This window comes from Suncus etruscus, chromosome 12 (genome assembly GCF_024139225.1).
Source record: "Suncus etruscus isolate mSunEtr1 chromosome 12, mSunEtr1.pri.cur, whole genome shotgun sequence".
Lineage (NCBI taxonomy): Eukaryota > Metazoa > Chordata > Mammalia > Eulipotyphla > Soricidae > Suncus > Suncus etruscus.
Window position 1 is genome coordinate 31,720,810 of NC_064859.1, and position 22,062 is coordinate 31,742,871.

A 22,062-nucleotide genomic window follows, 5' to 3' on the forward strand; every position below is an offset into this window, starting at 1 on the left:
TTGCAACTTTTCAGTGAATCCACACGTTTTGTTTGGGAATCAGTCAATGGTTTTTCCATTAACAGATTTTGAGTTGTAGGGAGATGACAGAAATTTTCCTCCTTCACTTGTTTGATGAGGAGGCCTAATTTTACTTCAAACACTTTGACATATGATTGCTTATCACAGATGAGCTTTCCCTTTCCCTGAAGTTGCACAGTGAAACTGTTGAGTAGCTCTGTTACATCTGTCAGAAAGGCAAGGTGCCATTTCATTTCTGTATCATTGAACTCTGGTACTTCATGGTTTTTTTGAGAGCAGAAAAGCTTTAATATGTGGAATTAAGTCATAAAATGTTTCAAAACTCTCCCTCAATTCAGCCAACAGACTTCTGTGTGGTACAGAACATCTTCATAGGCAACATTTAGCTCAGACAAAAATTCCTGAAATTGTGTTTTATTGCATTAACTCTAATGAAGTTAAGACACGATACCATAATTTTCATAAGAATCCCACTCCAGTGATTTACTAACAGTGCTTGTTGATGGATGAGGCAGTATATGACTATTGGATGAGAATTATTATGTTTTTCATCTCTTGGTTAATATAAGCAGTTACTCCTTTTTTTGAACTCATTATGCTAGGAGCACCATCAGTTGTCACACTGGCTAGTTTAGTTCAGTCTAACTTAAAATCTTTCACCGTTTGGCAAACCCAAAATACTAAAACCTAAACCACAGATATACTCTCCTGTAGTTGTTCTCTTGATGCTTTGCAGTGGAGCAAGCTCTTCTGTGACTTCAAAATAGCTATTCGTCCCACAAATAGAAATTAGAAGTTGTGCAGAATCACTAACATCATTGCTTTATTGAGTGCAAAGGAAAAATAGGAAATTTTTTTGTAGTTGCAGAGTTTTAAAAATGCTGATGCAAATTGTCTTTCATTTCTTCAATCTTTCGTGCAAATGTAGATCCTGAAAGATTCACTCTATGCTAAACAGGATAGGCAGTGGCAGAAAAAACATCCATTCAGCTAGATAAATGTCATTGGCAGAAAGCATGTGGCCTGTGGGCCATAGTTTGAGGACTTCTGATCTAGTTAATGGTTTGTTAATTTTTTTAATTTTTCATAAAACAGGGATTTTTTGGTTGATCATTTGGAATTTTGCTGCTGTTGGTTTTTCCTTTAAGTTTTATATTTTCTTCTGTTAGCTTACTTTGGATCTTCTTTGTTGATCTTTTACTAGTAATTTTAGCTGTGCAGCTAGTAATTGCATGTATGTTTTATCTATTATTTTATCTATGATAAAATTACTTTATCTATTATAAAAATTAAATCGGCTGTAGTGATAGCACAGCAGGTAGGATGTTTGCCTTGCATATGGCCAACCTGAGTTTGATTCCTGGCATCTCATACGGTCCCTTGAGCCTTCCACAAGTAATTTCTGAGGAATTCAGGAATAAACCCTGCACATAACCAGGTGTGTGTGATCTCAAACCCCCCCAAATTAAATCAAATTAAAAAATTATCATCATACTACTCTTTTTTTGTTTGTTTGTTTTTGGTTTTTGGGTCACACCCGGCAGTGCTCAGGGGTTACTCTTGGCTCTATGCTCAGAAATCGCCCCTGGCAGGCACGGGGGACCATATGGGATGCCGGGAATCGAACCACCATCCTTCTGCATGAAAGGCAAATGCCTTACCTCCAAGCTATCTCGCTGGCCCCTTTCATACTACTCTTAATAGAAAAACCTAATCTGAATTGCTTCAAATCCACATACATTTTAAAATGTCATTCTCTTACTATAACTTCAGTCATAGTACCTTCATCAGACCTGACTTCTGCTAGTTTTTTTTTTATTTCAGGGTTTTGGGGAAATTGATCACAGCTCCCTCTCAAAAGCCCATTTCCTCTCTTATTGAAGTAACGCATTCTAATTCTTTTGCTCTGAGACCACCAGTTACCACCTCTATTTAGGAAAATCTCATTGGCCAAGATCTATCTCTTATTATGTACTTCTTATATTTCTTGGTATTCACTATACTTCTAATTTTATATTTACATGTGATTGTCTAATTACTGTGTACCTAATCAGAACGCTATATAACTCATTATAGCTTCCTTGAAAGTGCCTGGAGGGCAGGGTCTATGCCTGGTTTATGCTCTTTATAAACTATTTGGTAGAACTTTTAAGATTCACTCAATATTTTGTGATATATTTTTATTTGAAGTATTTTTTTCGTATTTTAATTAACAAAAGGAGTAATACCAGGTTAACAATATTCATCCTAAGTAATCGGTGCTATGCTTAAATTTATTGTACTTTTGTTGGTAAAATTTAAAAGGTATATTCTTGCATAATAATGGAGAATGAAGCAGGAAGAAAGAGAAAACAGTTAATTTTATTTTCGATTATTGGGCTACCCTGCAGCAATCAGTGTTCAGGGCTCTGCACTCAGGAATTATCCATGGCGATGCTTGGGAGACGGTATGGGATGCTGGGGATTTGGGTTGGCCACATGCAAGGCAGGTGTCCTACCCATGGTAGTATCTTTCTAGCCCCGAAAAATGTTAGTTTAAATTAACTCTGAAAGAAGCTGGAGTGATAAGGTAGCATGTAGTATCTCTGGCATCCCATATGGTCCCCAGCCTGCCATCCAGGAGTGATTTCTGAGTGCAGAGCCAGAAATCACCTCTGAGCACCACTAAGTGTGACCCCAAAACCAAAACCAAAGCCAGACAACCAAAGAAACTGTGAAAATGCCATAGTCAGTCTTCAAAAGGGGACTATCATATTCAGTCTCCAAGTTCCTCCTCCTCCACCTCCCAAAAAGGAACAGGGAGTATAGGTAGTAGCCCCTGATTCCGGTAGCTGTGGCCTCTCATCTTCCTCCCTTTACCACATATCCCCACTCAAAAGAAAGCAACGAGAATTTCCAAATTTCCTTTATGCAGCACCCTCAAAGATGAGCATTTCATGGGTTATGCATTGAGAAATGTGCCTTCATATTTGTATGTGCTATAGAAAACCAGATGGGAAGGTAGCATTAAGGATCGCTTGATCATCATGAACTTGAACCTTTTGGGTGCAGGTGAGCAATTTAAAATAGTAATTTCAAATAAAAGAAACAAAACTAACTGATGATTTTTAAAATTTTTATTTTGAATATTTTTAAGGATTTAGTGTTATTTTGTTTTGTTTTGGGGGCCACCAGGTGGTGCTCAGGACTTGCTTCTAGTTCTCTGCTACTGATCACTCGTGGTAGTATGCAGTGCTGAAGAGTGAATCCAGGTTGGTAGCATGCAAGGCAAATACCCTATCTTATACACTGTCCTATTCCTGCAACCCCTGGTAGTGATTTTTTTATCCTTTTTAAAAAATAATTTTATTTAAACACAGCAGTTTACCAAGTTGTTCTTAATAAAATGTTTTTTTATAAGTTTTTTGCATGGAGGTAAGGCATTTGCCTTGCATGCAGAAGGACAGTGGTTGAATCCCGGCATCCCATATGGTCCCCTGCGCCTGCAAGGAGTGATTTCTGAGTGTAAAGCCAGAAGTAATCTCTAAGTGCTGCCGAGTGTGACCCAAAAACAAAAACAAAACAACAAAAATGGTTTTTTGCATTCAATATTCTAACATTTAAATTCTAGTTATCAATACTTAAATTTGAAATACTAAAGATGAGTCCTGATCACTGTACACATATAATAAAAAGAATAATTACTCCCTTACCCCAAGCTTATTCCCCTTCTCAGGGTAATCAGTCAAAAAATTGCTTTATGTTCTTCCTTCAGACATTTATATGTGTGTACTAATGAATATATGTATATATGCAGGTGTATATATGCATTTGTATGCACAAATATATGTATATACTTAAATACAATCATTTTCTACATCTTGTTCTGTAAATTGCTTCATATAACAATGTATAACATACCTGATAATTATAAGGCTTTACCTCCTTATTTATTTTTATTTGGGAAGCTCTCAGGGAATGTTCAGGAGGTTCAGAGGTCCCACAGGTGATTCTAGGCCAACCAGGAAGTGGTTCATTGCTAAGGCCCAAAGGTGCTTGGGCCCTGTAGGGCTGGGATACCTAGACCACTTCAGTAATGCAGGGAACCTTTAGAACCATATTTACTGGTACTTGGCTGGAAGGCTCTAAAGCTGCACCTGCCATTGCTTGTGGAACCAGGTAATACTGAGAATTGAACTTAGGTTGGGTTTTATAAGGCCTGCAACATAACCACTCTCTCTCTCTCTCTCTCTTGGCCTCCATAACACCTTATATTTTATAGGTTTTCATTCTCATTTGTGGGGGAACACTTTATAATTGTTAGTGATAATCTTTGTAGTAAAGAAATTGAACATGGGTGAATAATCTCTAGAGTAATATATAGGATAAATGAAATTTCAGAGAAGAGGAACTCAGTCTGTTTGATCCTTTTATATACTTATTTTATTTGTTCAGTTGTTTATTTTTGCTTGGGGGCCAGACTTGGCTGTATGTAGGGCTTACTCTTGATTCTGCCCTCAATTATCTTTTCTGGTAGAGATTGGGGTGCCTGGAATATACCTGGGTCAGCTGCATGAAAAACAAGCACCCTGCTCACTCTACTACCTCTTTGGGCCCAATAATCTCATTTAAAAATATTTTTAAGGCAGGAAATTTATATTCATAATACCTTCCAGCTCCCAGTTCCAATCTTTGAGGTACTTACTATCAGTTGTGTTGGGCATATTCTTTTTGACATTTTATTATGTTTGCATAGACAATTTCAATATGTATGTCACACTTACTGTTTTTTGTTAATAAAATTAAATGATAGTATTCAGGTAAGTCTGTAGCTTTTAAAAAAGTTCCTCTGTACTTAAGCTACTTATCATGGACTTGGGCAGAAAAGTTCTGATTAATTAAACTTATCTATCTTTTATGTTATCTCCATTTGTGTGCTTGTACTAACAACATTCACAATAACCAAGTTCAGAAGCAACTGATTTATTGACTGGCCTGGCAGTTTATTAATTTACTGTGTGAGATATATCTGGCATCATAGACTTTGCTAATTTGCTGGAGGGCATTCCCACCTGATGGATGTATTTCTCAAGAGACTAAATTATAGATAAGAAGGCTGATTGGTAAGCTGAGAACTAGAACGAAAGCAAGGAGGTGTTCTTACAGGATACTTTTATCAAGCCACTATAACTTTATGACTTGCCCTGCAGCATATTCTCTCTTGACATCTGGCATTAGTCATCAAAGTTGTAGCCATGAACATGATTAGAGGCATATGAAGCGGGCTTTCTTTAGGCTTCTGATCAAAACTATTTTCTAGCCATGGCTCTGTGATGTTTGATTAGGTCCTCATTCATTATCCATTCTTTATATAAGGAAAGTGTTGATTAAAATGTAAAGAATACCACATAAGCTTGATGAAGACATGGAGCATTCCACCTGCATAGCAACTTACTTGCAGTCACTCTATTCAATGTATCAGTGGAGCTGGCTGCCTGCCATGTAGAAGTTGTGACAACCATAATGTCTGTAGACATTGCCAAATATCCTCCAGTCACCAAAACTACTCCCAGTTGACAATCACTGGTTTAGGGGAAGACTAAATTGGGGTGAGGAAAGGGATGGTTGGGGACACCAAGAGAGTATTTCATGGAATTCATTTAGAGAGAGTAAAGGATATTAGTAACTCAGCAGCAGTAGAAAAACTTAAGGTTTGTTTTTTGTCCTGTTTTATGAGAACAAGTTGGAGTAACCCTCGAGTATTTCTGGGTATGGATCCAAAACTAAAAAAAAAAATTGTTTTCGTTCAGTACTTGGCTGTGTTCAGGGATCACTCCTGGTAATGCTCAGGGAAACATATGGTATGCCAGGAATCAAATCCAGGTTGGCCACATGCAAGACAAATATCTTACCCAATATATTGTTGTTCTGTCCCCTCCCAATGTTTTTAATTATGGAAAAACTACAGGAAAATATAACTTTTACTTTTGTTGTGTATGAATTTGACCAGGTTTATAAATAATTTTTAGGAATGATCACTGTTAATTATTATACCTATAAAAGAGCTGAATTTAAACTAAAATTAGGAATTAAAATATAGCATTATTCTTTTTATGAGATTAAACGAAAAGGAATTCTTACCTGAAATAGATTCAGCAAGCAAATTTCTAGGCATGTACCAATTCCACATTGATTTATATCATTTATCTTCAAGAGCTCTTATTGTTAGATTTCCTATCTGGAAAAAAAACTTTATTTCTTATCTTTTTGTTTAATGGCCTTAAGACAATTCCATGTAATGAGTCAATTAAAAAAGTTAATCTTGGGGCTGGAGAGATAGCACAGCGGTAAGGCGTTTGCCTTGCATGCAGAAGGTGGCTGGTTTGACTCCCAGCATCCCATATGGTCCCCCGAGCCTGCCAGGGGGTGATTTCTGAGTGTAGAGCCAGGAGTAACCCCTGAGCATTGCCAGCTGTGACCCAAAAACCAAAAAAAAAAAAAAGTTAATCTTTATTTTAACTCAATTCACTTACAGTTTAATAAGTCAGGCATGGTTTCTTTCTCTACTTAGTTTTTGCAGACTGAAGAAGTAAATCCCAGAAAACATGTTAAGTCTCTTTTAGCTAAAGTGATCAATGACACTTTATAAATTTTTACAATGTAAGTTGATTGCAATTTTCAAAGATTTTTTCAAATTTATCCCATTATTGGAGACAGGATAAAGGGAGGTGTTGGATACAATCCTGATGCAAATTTATTGCACCTATGTACTGTTGATTGATCTTGATTATTTTGCTTAAGATTTAGAATTTACTTCATATGTCCTAGTACTTATTTGTCTCTTTGGTTCCTTTCTCTCTTCCACATAGGGGATCAATCAGTCTTGGCTGTCTATGTATGCCTTAACTCTATTCTCTCTTTTTTGGGAGGGAGTCAGGTCACACCCAGTGGCATTTGGGTTACTCCTGGCTCTGCGCTCAGAAATCGCCCCTGGCAGGCTCAGGGGACCATATGAGATGTCAGGAATTGAACCACTGTCCGTCCTGGATTGGCTGCTTCCAAGGCAAACGCTCTACCGCTGTGTTATTTCTCTGGCCCCTCTTTATTTTCCCTTTTATATTGCTGGGAACCCAACTCATGACCTAACTCACCCATCTGAGACACTGGACCACAGAGCCACATTCTTGTTCCCATGATTAATTCTCATGTTATGAATTGTAATGAGTATTACCCACTGTTAATATGCAGTTCTTAACCTTACATGTCTTTGCCTTTTATATTTTCACATATGTGATTACAATAGTATGAATTTGGAGGAAATTTTAATGAAAATAATGAATTTAATGGACTTATTTGTGATCACTAATATTAAATAATTTATCCACAGTTACTGTATAGTTTAATACTTGAGGCTAAGTGTGATATTCTTTATGGCCACTAAACAACTTTATCTAAGTGATGATAGTCTAATCAAAGCCTTCAGATTTTTCTGGGATGAAATCTTATATTGCATTCTACATATATCCTATCTAGAATGTATCTATATTATTCATATTGTATTTCTATCTCTGTACTTGAAATAGAAGAAAATAGTCATATTTTGAATAAAACTCAAATTTGTGTGGTTATTTATGTTTTGTTTTATATCATATGATAGAATTTCTGATTGCCTTTCTGATTTTTTTATTTTTAAAACTATACTTCACTCCTCTCCAAATACTCTGGATTTTTACAAATAGAAGATATAATTTATTCTAAGATAGGGATATGAAATTATAAAGAAGTTGTGTCTTAGAAATAGTATAATAGATAGGGCGCTTGTCCTGCATGTGTCCAAACTAGATTCTTTTCTCAGCATCTAATATCATATGGTCTTTTAAGCACTGCCAGGAGTAGTTTCTGAGTACAGAGCCAGGAGTAACCCCTGTGCATCGCTAGTGTGGCTCCCTCCACAAAAAAATTTAAGTGATTACCTCAAAGTTACAGAGCTAGTATGAAGTAGTCAGTGAAGATACAATATAATCCTAACCATTGTTTTATTAATATTTAAGAATTAATAGATTAGATATTAATAATAATTAATACATTGAAGAAATATTGAGACTACAATAGAAGATGTAAAAAGATTTTGTAATCTCTTCCATAAACTCCAGTTCCAACCAACTCCTTTTCAGTTCTTATATTCTTTTCATTATCTACTCCTCTACTATCTACTCCAGGAGCAGTACTTTATTATACTTATTTGCTTATATTTCTAACTCTCTATTAACCTTTATTTAAAAAAATTTTAAGATTATGATTGATTCATTAAATATAGTTGAAGTGTTTTGTATATAAGCAGTAGTTTTTACTAATTAAATTTTTTAGGGTTGTCCAATACTGGAATAGTTACCCTGTGAAGTAATGAGCTGGTCACAGCACTATTCATACATAGGCTGAATGCTTGAGGGATGCTGAAGGAATGTCAGAGAAGGAATTTTTCATGACCCAGAGAAGTAGAAGATTAAACCAGGTTTTCTTCTAACTCTCTGCTGTAGTCAGTTAATTTCAATTAAATATGGTTCTTCATTTAGCATAGACTATGTACTTACCATTGTTGTAGGCACTGAAGATGTAAGGATAAGAGTGGACTAACCTGTGTGCATAAGGTGACAGTAGCCAGCTAGTGAATATTAGATTTGATGTGGCTATGCCTACATGTAAGACTGATCTATACAATATACTATAATATTTACTTTTATCTATTTTTATTTTTTGATTTTTGGACCACACCAGTGGTGTTCAGGGTTACTCCTGGCTCTGCACTCAGGAATTACTCCTGGCAGTTTCAGAGGACCATTTGGGATGATGTATGCAAGACAAACACCCTACCCACTGTGCTATCACTCCGGCCCCAATATACTATAATATTTACATAGTATTTACTTTGTATTTGGAAAAAAAGTATTTAGAGGTGATTAAATATACAAGGGTATGTGAAAAGGTTTTATAAAATATTGTGTCAGTTATGTGAGATTTGAGCTCTACAGTTTGGTCAATAGAGGATCCTCTTTGGACATTGGAGGTCTATATATAGAGAAAATATAGAAAAATGGACAGATTTCAGGGCTGGAGAGGAAGAAAATAATCAGCTATAAAGGATGGAAATGAGATAGATCTGAGAGCTGATCCTAAGAGTGCCAGTTTGAGAAGGGAGAATTCAGGGAGTAACAACCACAGTATATCAGTAAGGAGGAATTCCTCAAAGATAAATATTAATATTTGGCTTCAAAATATATTATAGTGTCAAATGTAACTTAGTAGATTAATTTGTAAAATATTTTTAAAATGTCTCTTCTCTTTACTAGCTGTTCTCTTCCCACCACCCTCCTTACCCATCTCTGAACTGGTCAGAGGTGCTAATATAAAAGGGGTATCCATTAAGTCATGAAGTTCACTTTAAAGAAAATTTTCTGGGCCACAGCAGTAGTACAGCAGGTAGAGCATTTGTCTTTCATGCAGCCAACCTGGGTTAGATCCCTGACATTCCATATGGTCTCCCAAGCCTGCCAGGAGTAATTTGTAAATACAGAATCAGGAGTAATCCCTCACCATCTCTGGGTGTGGCCCAAACCCTCCCCTCCACCAAAAAAAAAAAAAAAAAAAGAAAGGAGATTTTTCTGATGACTAGGCTTTGGGTTTCAATAGTTAAGTAGAAAGATATCCATATTTTCTTTTTTGATTTATAGTCCTAGAATATGTTTGGCAGTGGGGGAGTAGTGGTCTCTTTTTACATTACCCAGTCTTTCATACTGCTCATCTTTCATTCATGTCCAAATATGTTCTTGAAACATTATCATTCTTTTCTGATGGGGAATTCCCCTGCTTTGTTTGAAATCATAAGTGTCTTTGGTTTGGCTAGCATGTTTATAATTAGTTTACTGACAATTGTTTTTTTTTATTTTATACCATATGTCATTCTATGATTCATCTGCTTTGAGTATGTTGTCTTAAAGGTGAAACAATTCCTTCCAATGTAGATATTTTGTAATCTCATAGAAAACAAGCAACCACATATGCATAGTTCTTTTGGAAGTTTTAAACATTTGGATATGAATGAATTATGTTACCACAAATGAAAAAGAACAGTATAAAATCTTAACAGTGACATCAAATTATCTTTTGCTGGGTGGATAGGTGAACACTGAACAATATTTACTTTAAGGGGCCGGTGAGGTGGCACTAGAAGTAAGGTGTCTGCCTTGCAAGCGCTAGCCAAGGAAGGACTGTGGTTCAATCCCCCAGCATCCCATATGGTCCCCCCAAGCCAGGGGCAATTTCTGAGCGCTAAGCCAATAATAACCCCTGAGCATCAAATGGGTGTGGCCGAAAAACCAAAAAAAAAATTACTTTAAATCTGTCCTTGAAGATTTGTTTATTATTTATAATATATTATTATTTTTAATTTCAATATTTTAATTTAATTTTCTGTTTTTGTGTGTATGTGTGTGTTATTGAGCAAATCCATAGTCTTGTACATGCAAAACTTATATTCCTGTCCTTCACATTATGTTTAATATATTAGATTGATAAAATCTTCACTTGTAAGAAAAGAGTTTAAATTCCAAATAGGTCATAGTATTTACTATTATATTGTAAAAGTGGCATCTTTTCTACATTTAATGTATGCAATGAATATTAAAATTTGAAGAAAACTTTTAATTTTTAAGCAGCAAATCTTTCAAAATACTTTAATGAGACACTGTAATTCTATATGAATGCAAGGCAGTTATTTCTACATTTGTACTTTAGATATTTAGATTAGGCTTCTGCATATAGTTGTAATCAAGCACTTGTAGTGTTGCATCATTTAGTAACTGTATCTTTATTCAGAAAGTCATTGATTTGTTTTTTTCTGATGATGAGAAACTATAATTTCTTGGTATGAAAAAAAATGTAAGTATCTATAGAAGACATGTATTTGGAAAGAAGAACTTTTTAAAAGATTCTAATTTTCATTCTGTGCCCCTCCCTAAATTCCTCCCCCCTGTCTCTTGCTTTACCTTGTGGTAGCTCCTCTTCGGTTCAGGTGTGCTCGTGTCCCTAAGCCTTTCTGGGCCTCAGCTGGAAAAAGTGGTGATCGACAGAAGCTTGGTGGGGAAGCTCATCTCAGACACCATCAGCGATGGTAATTACCCCTGTGTGCAAATCAATTGCCTGCATTAACAGTGGGGCAGGAGAAATAGTGTGTCAACAGGTAGACTAATTATTACCACTAGGGACTTGCAAACACAAGTAATTGCTTGTAATAGCATAGTCACAACCCTGGGGACTAATACAAGTTGGGACTAATATTTAGTATCAAAGTTTTTGTCACATCTTAGGATCATATACTGAGTATTTTTTTGCTCAGATAAAGAAATGTGAAAATATTTCAAGATAGTTTTTTTGTTGTTGTGTTTTTAAAAAATCAGTCTCCTATTTAAGAGTCTAAACAAAATTTCTCAACATCAAGAACCAATGACAAATATATTTAGGTAAATCTGAATCCTATTAGTGATATTACAACCATGACACAAATATATCAGGAAAAAAATTAAGGCATATGTTGGAAGGGTAGGATGATAATAGTAATATTTATTGAGTTCTAAAAAGTTTCTTTGCTCCACCATCTTTCTCTTTGCATATAATTCAAAACACAATTTTATAATGTGTAGTTTTTCCATTTAATTGGTAAAAAAAACTGAAGCTGGGCTACTAAAGAACATGCCCATGAGATGCTAGGGAACATCTCAAAAGGACAACTGAAATTTCAGCCCTAGTTCTAGCTAAAATACCCATTTTTTTTTTCCCATTATATTGTGGTAACCCTGAAGATTTAAGATTTTTTTCTACTATTCAAGGCTAAAATAGTCAAAGAAAGAGATTGCAGTATTCTCAGAAACTGAAATTGTCAGCATATTAAATTAACCAAAGGAAGTATGGTTTCATGGAAAGGGCAGAGGTAAGAATACTGTGTGCTCTCACAAGCTACCTTTGAATAAATCCAACACAATTTCATCATCCTAAAGAAAAGCACCCTGCAGGATGGCTATAATTAACAACATTCCCTGATGATAAGCTAGAGGTAGGATTATAGTGTGCCATTTCCTCTTCCTTACAGGAATATGGTGCTGAGGAAGCTTGTCCATTAAGAGGTTCCATTTTTTTTGTCTCATAATTGACTCCTTCACTGCCACTGTGAATAAAATAGTGGCTGTGATAATTTTGTAATATTAGTAATGTTTGTCTACAAGAAAAGTGTTGGAAAGGAGACCTCCAACATTATTTATGTCTCTGACATATCTTTTTTCACTTGTTCCTTTTATTTATACTCCAAATAATACACTCATGAGGCCACTATAACAATGTGACTTCTTGGCAGTTTTCCAGTTTCTCCTGTGAGTGTGTAGATCTGCTATTGGTTACTGTTTGCATAGCTAGGGGTGTGGAGGTAAAAACAAATAGAGAAATCATTTATTAATTTCTTTAAGGAAAAATATAAAAATTTCTCAAATTCAAATATTACATTTTTATTGATTTTATATACCATTACTGGTTCTCTGTAGAGTTGTAACTATCTATTTGAGTGCATTAGAAATAAAACTATAGAAATATTTTCCTAATACTTAAATATTAATATTCAGTTGCATGGCCAGAATAACATGCTTTATTTAATTGTTTATATACCCTCAAGGAGAAGATTAATTAATAAAAAATTTAAATTAAAAATGAGACTGGTGGAGAACAATAAATGACATATATACCCTAATTAATCCAGTTCTCAGATGATTTACATCATGAGTTAGGTGAAAGACTAGCATATAAAAATAAATGCTTTAATCTTTGTATTAAAGTGTGAAATAACCTAGATAGTATGTCTTTTTAAAATAATTTCAAACTATCTCCAAACATTCATATTGAATATACATGGAAAAGGAAAATATTTCAAACCCATACATGATTAGATTGCTGACTACTACATATTCCTATATCTTTTATCAAATATCATAATAATCTTTTCAGTGATTTTAGTTATGGATATTTATATCTGAAGAATGGCTTTCAGTTAAAATATATTAATTTATTATTTTATTCTCACCTAGTATTTGATGGCATCATTGATCTTTATTTTTTCCTTAGCTCTTCTCACAGATAGCTTTATGATCTTATCATTTTTGGCACAAAACAAACTATGTTTTATCCAGTTTGCTAAGAAGATGGGTTCTTCTGAGATAAATAGAGGAATGGAAAAACTCTCATCCCTGGACTATAAGGTAGAGATTTCAATGTTATTATTATTTATTTTGGTGTGCTAAAGTATTACATGAATTCACTATTCTTGAACACTATAGGATTCAGCTTGATTCACTATAAACAGTTGCTATACTGGCTTGTTGTGTACTTTGTCAGGGGGAGCTAACTAGGTCATATTGGATATACTGGAGACATATAATTATTGTAGAAGTATAAATTATATAATGGAGGCATTTTACACACTTAAAATTGGTTTTCTTGCTAGGAGTAGCATGTACACTCTTCTCAGTTTCCCCTAAATGACCCATGTCATTTTTTTAGACTAAGCAAACTGCTGCAGCTTCAATTTCACAAGAAAAGAAAGCTCTTTCAAAGGTTAATAGAAAAGTGTAATAAACAAGAAATGGAAAGACACTCTCCCCCCACCCCCAGTTTCTAACTATAACTGGAAAAATGCAAAAAGAAATCTTCATGTGCTAGTATCTCTTCCTTCAGTAACTCCAGGTAATTTGTTTCCTTGTATCAGGGACTTTACATCTGTTAAGGCAGGATTTTTACTTTAAATGATGTGTTTAATTTAAGTTTTGCCACATTACATTTTAACTGCTCAGAAGACATACTCACTGCTAGGAAGAGTATCTAATACATTTTCCAGGCTGTTTCAGTTCAGGGCCTCTTTTCAGCAATGACTTGTGTTTGCAAGATTGATCCAGCCTCTGTGACGTGGATTTGAGACAGTTCACTGTTCACTGGGAACAGGACTGATATACAGCTTCCTTAAAAAAGATGCACACTTATACCATACTTAGTGTTTCTATAGCAAGGGCAAACAATTTTAAAAATCAGCTTTGTGCTTTTAAACTTTTTATGTGTATCTTTTGAAATAGTAATATTTAATCTGACTTTTGCTTTTTGATATTATTTTTTACTAAAATTGAGTAAAGATGTGATTTAATTTTTATTTATTAGAATGTCCATTCTAATAAGGAAAATTTTAACATGGGATAAGACATATTAATTTTTATTTGTTATAATAAACTTCAGTTTGTTTTTTTTTTTTTTTTGGTCAGCTTGTGAACCACTATAATAGTATTTTGTACAATATAGATCTTTTACTGGAAGTCAGTGATACTACTGTATTGTATGTTGGTTAGTTTAAAAAAATGGCACTAGTATTTCTAATAGATAGTTGTTTCTAGAACAACTAACTGTAGACTTACTTGAAGTACTTGAAGTATTTACTAATACCAAAAGCATGAGTATTTGTTAATCCATTTGTTTTTTTTTTGTGTGTGTGTGGAGTATGTGTATGAGGAATTGGTAGTACCTGGGGACTATTCCTGGCTGTGCTCAGGAGTGATCTTTGGTGGTGCTCAGGGGAGTCATGTGTGCCTTTAGGGATTCCAACTATGGTTGATGAAACACAAGCCAAGTATCTTAGCCCCTGGCATTCTCTCTCTCTGGTCCCTATAATTTACTATTTTTATGTTCTTAATGCTTTTATATAAAGTTCTGTGACTTACTTTGATTTCTTGCATGTGGTAGTTATCTTGGTAAAGAATTTTAAACTGAAGACTAATAGTTACTATTATTATTAATTAATGTCAATAGTAATAAAAATAATGACAACAGAGAGAAAGTATCAGATTATTCTTTTCCTATTGAAACCTGTGGAAAATCAGACATAATATATGGGCCCTTATACCTTAACTAAAAGATATACCTTAACTAATTATAAGTTATTATAATTGTTCTTTTTGGATTTGGCAGATTCGAAGTCTTATTTTCCCACAATCACCATTTTTTCAGGGCAGGTGGTGGTGGGCATCCATATCTAGCAATGCTCAAGGGATACTCCTGGATTTGTGTTCAGCAGTCACTAATGGTGAAGCTTGGGGGACTCTCTGTGATGCTGAGGATTGTTACTGGATTGGCGACTTAACCCTTGTACTACTCTCCAGCCTTCTCTCATTTAAAATGGAACCTTCTATCTGAACAGTGCTAGAGCCTAGTGTTACTTGAGAGCTGTCATATCTACCTACACCCAATGGTACTGGGAGTAGAGGAAGGCAGGTTTTTGGGTGCTAAGGATTGAAATAAATGTCTCATAGATTTTATGTATGTCCTCTCACCATTTGAGCTATCTCCCTGGGCAGCAAGATCTCTCTCTCTCTCTCTCTCTCTCTCTCTCTCTCTCTCTCTCTCTCTCTCTCTCTCTCTCTCTCTCTCTCTCTCTCTCTCTCTCTCTCTCTCTCTCTCTTGCTTTGTTGTTGCTTTGATTTTGAGTCACACTGGCCGTGCTCAGGATTTACTCCTGGCTCTGCACTCAGAAATTACTCTTGGTAGGCTCAGGAGACCATATGGGATGCCAGCAATCAAACCCAAATCAATCATGTTCAAGACAAACACGCTACTCACCGTGCTTTCACTCTGACCCCAAGGATCTTTTTATTTTACTTTAAAGTAAAAATATTTTAGTTAAGAACATAAAAGATTCACAGTTACTTTGAATGTGAAAATCATAAATAATAATAATAATAATAATGAAAATAATTGAGCAACAAGAAGGTTTTTTTTGTTTGTTTGTTCTGGTTTTTGAGTCACACCTCAAACGCTCAGAGTTTAATCCTAGCCCTGCGCTCAGAAATCACTCCTGGCAGGCTTGGGGACCATATGGGATGCTGGGATTTGAACCACTGTCCGTCCTGAATTGGCTGCATGCAAGAAAACACCCTACTGCTGTGCTATATCTCCAGCCCCCAACATGAAGATTTTTTATTGCATTATAGTCACTTCATAAAAACCCATTTCAATATATGGATTTTTTTCTACATCACAGAAGTATCTTACTTTCCTCTGGCAGCCCATGAATTTCATTTTCCAGTTCACTATTTAAATATAGACATTTTAAATATAGTAAATCCTGTCATTTTCTCATTATAAGAATATTTCATACTTGTTCATTTTATTTGACCATTATGAATAGACTTCTGATTCCCCAAGAACTCACAGGAAACACATGATTTGAGTTATGTGAGAATTAAAAGTGCTGTTCTTTTGTTTTAAATTTATTTACTTAAATAATAAATTTAAGCTAGGAGTTCATAATATGTTTACAAGACAATATGACATTAAATAATGCGTGTATTGAATCTGATGTATTTCAAATAAAAATACTTAAAATAATGGAAATTAGACATAAAAATTTGCATTTCAGAGTCTGTAGTATATCTATATTGACTGACATTACCTCTTTTTTTTGTATTTTTAAGACAAAGAAATAAAGTACAATAAAGTGTTATAACTCTGCTTTTCTTTAGAACTATATCATAATTCAATTCTTTTAAATTGAAATAATTTGGCAAAGAAAATTAGATGGTAAATATCATGAAATTATTAACCTTTAACAAGTTTTTCTGTCTACATTTAAAAAATCAAATTCAATTTATTTGACAGTGAAGGGACAGTGCCAGGAGTTAAATGTTTACCATGAGAGAACAACACTGGTAATTACTTTGATTTCAGTTTCTTTTGATGTGCATTCAGAGGATGAAGAGGTCAATAATATTATGGCCATGCAAATAGAAAAAGGTTCCTTTTGACCATATTTAAAAAATAGCAGAGGATTATTAAAGCATTAACCTTGATTTTAATGGTCTTGGTTGAGTGGTGAGATCACAATTTGGATGAGCCTGATTATTTACTAAATACAATACATAAATGCAACGGGTTCTTAACACCCATTGCACTCTGGCATTATCGCATTACTGCCATCCTTTGTTGCCTTGCAGACAGGAATATGAAAGCAATCTGTCATGTAGTGAGACTGGCTCCAGAAGCATTTCTCTGATAAGAAGACCCCCTGCCCTTTGCTAGTGTCTGGTCCAGTAGGCTTAGCCATGCGCTTAATCCCCAGAAAGTGGTTCGATTATTGCTGACCAGCAATGGCAAGATAGTTTTTTTTTTCTTCCAAGCTATCAACCTTCCATTAATTCCTTAAGCAGAAATACGGTGCAATCTATATTTCCTTGGCATGTGTCACCCAGATGGTGCCGTGCTTATGTTTTCAAATAACCATGTTCTAAAATAACATAGTTTGAATAATAAATTCTATAAATCCTCCCTAAAAAAGAAAAGCATAATTTTCAAAAGCTGCATAAACTTTTACGCATGGTTCTGTGGCTTATCCCTTTATGCAGAATATATGTATATATGTCTCCTATATGTTTAAAGTCATGTTTGCCTCAAGTTGTTTTTCCTTTTATTATTGTCAGTCATTGTTAACATGTTATGTCTTAAACAGTAGTCAGACTCTCGGTCAGTAGTACTGAACTTGTCATTTAACATAGCTGGTCTTAAATTTTGTGTGTAGGTCGATGCTGTCAAGCAACCATGACTATACATTTTGATATTGATTGGAATTGCTGCACTCCGTTGATTTTTCCCTAACTCACATTTCTTCTTTTCCTATCCTCTGCTTAAAATGGGGGAGAATTTTGAACATATGTCTTTCTTATATATGTGTCAAAAGAGTTTGGTAAATTCTCATGCCTTCTTTTGCACTTATTTAACATACATATGTACTTGCATTTACTTATGTTTACCAGTGCTTTAAAATTTTCTAATACTTTTATATTTAACATCTTTAAAAAATATTATATGCTTTTTCAACCATTAGATTTCCTATTGTGAAATACCTGGCCCAGTAAACAGAACAACAGAACGTCATCTTGCAGTGAACTCTGCTAAGGATATGGTGGCTTGCTGGTGGCCACTCATCAGTGATGATGCTTGGCCTTGGGCCCCCATTTCTTCTGAGAAAGACAGAATGAATCTGCTGCTCCTGGGTTATGCTCAAGGAAGATTGGAGGTAAATCTAGAGCAAATAGAGACATTTTATTGAAGGACAAATTATTAGTTTCTCTATTCTAAAATAAATGTGAATAATTTTTAAAAACCTAGAATATTTAAGAAAGGAAATTCCATTGAAGTGGGCTTCTTAATTGTATTGTATTCATATGCTACACAGATAATTCCATGACTGGTTTGAATAGCTCAGTAATTAAGAACACAGACTTCTGGAGTGGGACGTACAGGGGTTCATGCTTAAGTCAAAACCCTGCAAAGTATGGCTTTCTGAGCACCATTGGGTGTGTTCTGGATGCCCCTGAGCAATATTGATATGGCCTTGGTAGTCCCTAGCTTTGCAAGACCCAAGCAGAACTGTATCTTCAAGCCCTGGCACTGAATTACCATCCTGTGTTGGAAAATGTCACTGAAAGGGCCCAAGAACACCTTTGGGAGGCACCCTTTCCAAAAGAAAAAAGAGAAGCTCCAGGTTTCTGGGTTCAGATCCCAGTGTTGCTGCTAATTAGCTCTCTGTACTTAATAAAATTATTAGCCTTTATTTACAAAGTAGGATTAATGAAGGGAAGTGAGTGAATTAATATATGTGCTTAAGATCTCTACTGCCATAAAGTTATGTAACTCTCAGCCAGTGATGTCTATTGTGAATTTTGCTGTCATTATCATTATTGCTTGATCATGACTTCCTGCCTGACAGAGCTATACTACAATTACATTCTTCAAATTCCACTTTAGTCATTAATAAATATTAGTCCAATATCTATATTTTGGTAAGACCCTATGGTACCAAATCATGGCTAAGGCAAGAATTATCATAAGGGTTCATGAGAAAGGAATATTACTATATTTATTCTGGACTCTGGTTTTGTCATCTTTCATTATTGTGAATTTGTGTGTGTACTTTCAGCTTATACCAATACAAATCTACCTTAGGTGTAAAAATCTACTTTTTATGTAATAAGTCTTCCTGCTTTTTAAAAAGCCTTTACCTGGATACAATCAATCTTTCCCACCCTTCCTCCCTCCTTCCTTCCCCTTCCCTCCCCTCCCCCTTCTCTTCCTTCTTTCTTCCTTCCTTCTTCCCTTCCACCCTCCCCCTTCCTCCCCTTCCTTCCTTCCTTCCTTCCTTCCTTCCTTCCTTCCTTCCTTCCTTCCTTCCTTCCTTCCTTCCTTCCTTCCTTCCTTCCTTCCTTCCTTCCTTCCTTCCTTCCTTCCTTCCTTCCTTCCTTCCTTTTTTCTGTTTTCTAAAGTGATATGTTTAAGTGGCTGGAATACATGTGCATGTAATTTGCACATGGGGACCTTATTGTATTCGAAGCATCACATGGTCCTCTGAGCATCATCAGGACCAGCCTCTGAGTCCTGGGAAACAATATTGTTATTATACCTATGAATCAGGGATAGTGGAGAATGTCATTTACTGAGAGAAAGATAGCATAGTTCTCTGATGCTTCAATAGTTTAGTCCCATGGACCTACTACATTTTGTGGGAATATCCTTTTTTCCCTTTTTGCATAGCTCCAGTAAAATGGAATATCTTACTGAAGGAAAGGTTTTCATATTTATTAAACCTAGGAACTCTAAAATTCAAATATTGTAGGTGGGTTCTACAAAACCCTGAATATTTGTCATATTGGCTTGACTTAAACTTCAGTTGCTCTGAGATTGGCCGTACACTCCAAAATATGGGTCCCCCTGAGGGCCTTAGATGGAACTGGTGCAGGCTTTGTGCCACCCTGGCAATGACATGGCACCTGAGAGATCCCAAGGTCTCAGTGTGATGTCTTAAAGTGATACAACTAACTGGAAGAAAATGAGGGAAAGAGAGTTTTTACGTTTTGGGTTTAGGCAAAAAAAAGACTGGTCTGAAGTGTGAAAGTTGAAAGGTATAATCAAATGCTTGCTGGGAAAGCCACCCTGCTCTAATCTAATCTAGTTTAAAAGCTTTTAATCCCCGTTCTTACGGCACCTATGTAAAATAAGCCAGTTTTTCTACTTTTCAATAAACTCTGCTCTGGGTATATTGGATTTGCTCAGCCAGATGTTGGCAGCATTGGTCCTACTGATTCTGGGGTCCTGTCTCTTGCAGAGAAAAGCATATGGAGAGCACGGTCTATCTAGCCCATCTCAATTTTTTTGTGTTAAGTAAATAGAAAAGGGGGGAAATGTAGTTAAATACTCAGAGCACACACCCTGCTTTCCCCAAAACAGTGACTTTGTCCTAGTTTCCTCTTCCTTTCATCCACTCCTTTTTTGAGATGTAAAGACCAACCTAAGCTTGATTAGAGACCCACATAAACTTGATTAGCAATAGATAAGTACTTTTGTCTGTTAACTGTCTGCATCCCCCTCCCAGTGAATTGAGTCTGGTCAAAAAACATTGTATATGGACAATTTGAGTCTCATACTATGAGGCTGGATGCCCTCTCGATCCCATATTTTTCTCCCTTATGTTTCTCTTGTTTTCTTTCCTTTTTTTTTTGTTTGTTTTGTTTTTGTTTTTGGCTATAGCAGTTCTCAGGGATTACTCCTGGCTCTATGCTCAGAAATCGATCCTGGTAGGCTTGAATATATGGGATGCCAGGGATTGAACACAGGTCCTTCCTGGGTCAGCTGCAGGCAAGACCAATGCCCTACCACTGTGCTATTGCTCCGGCCCTCTCTTGTTTTCTTAATCCTTTTGGTATCCCTACTTCTGACCTGTTCACCTGGGATTGGATTGGATTATTGCAAGTGGAGCATCTACACCTAAGCACCACTAATTGTGGCCCCAAAACCAACGAGGTAAAATAAAACAAATGGCTTAAGGGTGAAGGATGTGGTTCAGTAGGGCACATGTCTTGCATATGCACAGCAAAACACTGGGAAAGAAAAAGAAAGCAAAGAAAATGATAGATTTAACAAGAGCTCTAAAACATCTAGAATCTTATCTAGAATCTGTAGCATAAATATAAATTAGCTGTTTCTTGATCAAGTGTCTTCAGCAGATAGAGAAAGTAAACTCAGCCTCAGTCCTGAGATACCATATTTTTCGTCGTATAAGACGACCAAGCGTATAAGACGACCCCCTAATTTTACAGTTAAAACATAGGTGTAGGCCTATATTCACTGTATAAGACAGAACATTCCTGTGCTGCAACTGTATGTACCACACTGAGCCAATCACAACAAGCAAAGGTTCAGAGGTTATACTGTAATAGACTTCCTCTCTGACTCTGGTCAATCTGAACAAGCTTTTTACAGTGTAGATTCCGTCCAGAACATTGTCTAATTTGCATGCATAAAAAGCCTGCTTGGATTGGCTGAGTTAGAGAGGCAGTCCAAGCAGCCTTGCAGTGATTGGTGCAGGATCGAGTTGGAAAATTCGTTTTGTGGCTTTTCGTTTAGCGGCATATTGAAACATTTTTTCTGGATATACTCTGCCTGTAAGACGACCCCCGATTTTCGGTTGACTTTTTTTGTTTCAAAAGTCGTCTTATACGCTGGAAAATACGGTAAGTATCTCATTAGCTCTGAAGTACCATTACATTGTTATTTCTTCTTAGGAACCTCTGTTTTGTACAAGTGGTTTCTACTTATTTCGGTATTTTCCACCTGATGCCTGTGCATTGCCAATGTTTCTACCTGAAGTTATCATATTTATACTTGAGTATGATTGTGGGATAAAGCAGTAGATTTCATGCCAGGGGATATAAGAAAATAGTCCTGCTTTAAGTAACTTATTGTTTACCAATAAGAGACAAAACAAATAAGTGCTGTGAAGTATTAAATGGTTCTCTAGAAAGAACATGTGTTAGCTCTTTTAGGAGTTAATAGTAATGGTAAATTAGAGAGATAGCAAGGAGAAAACATAAAAGCTATGTCCCGATCATTTATTTGAGCACATGTGAAACCTTTTACATTTTTCTTCTTAATTCTTTA

General features: G+C 35.6%; 1 protein-coding gene across 1 annotated transcript in view; it reads left to right on the forward strand.

Annotated features, from left to right (window-relative positions):
• WDPCP (WD repeat containing planar cell polarity effector) overlaps window positions 1–22,062 on the forward strand; it is a 288,768-nt gene that overhangs the window by 112,485 nt on the left and 154,221 nt on the right. The window contains exons 7-9 of the mRNA XM_049784760.1: window positions 11,053–11,167; window positions 13,162–13,295; window positions 17,954–18,145. Of these exons, the coding sequence (XP_049640717.1) occupies window positions 11,053–11,167; window positions 13,162–13,295; window positions 17,954–18,145 (441 nt within the window). The remainder of the gene's footprint in view (window positions 1–11,052; window positions 11,168–13,161; window positions 13,296–17,953; window positions 18,146–22,062) is intronic.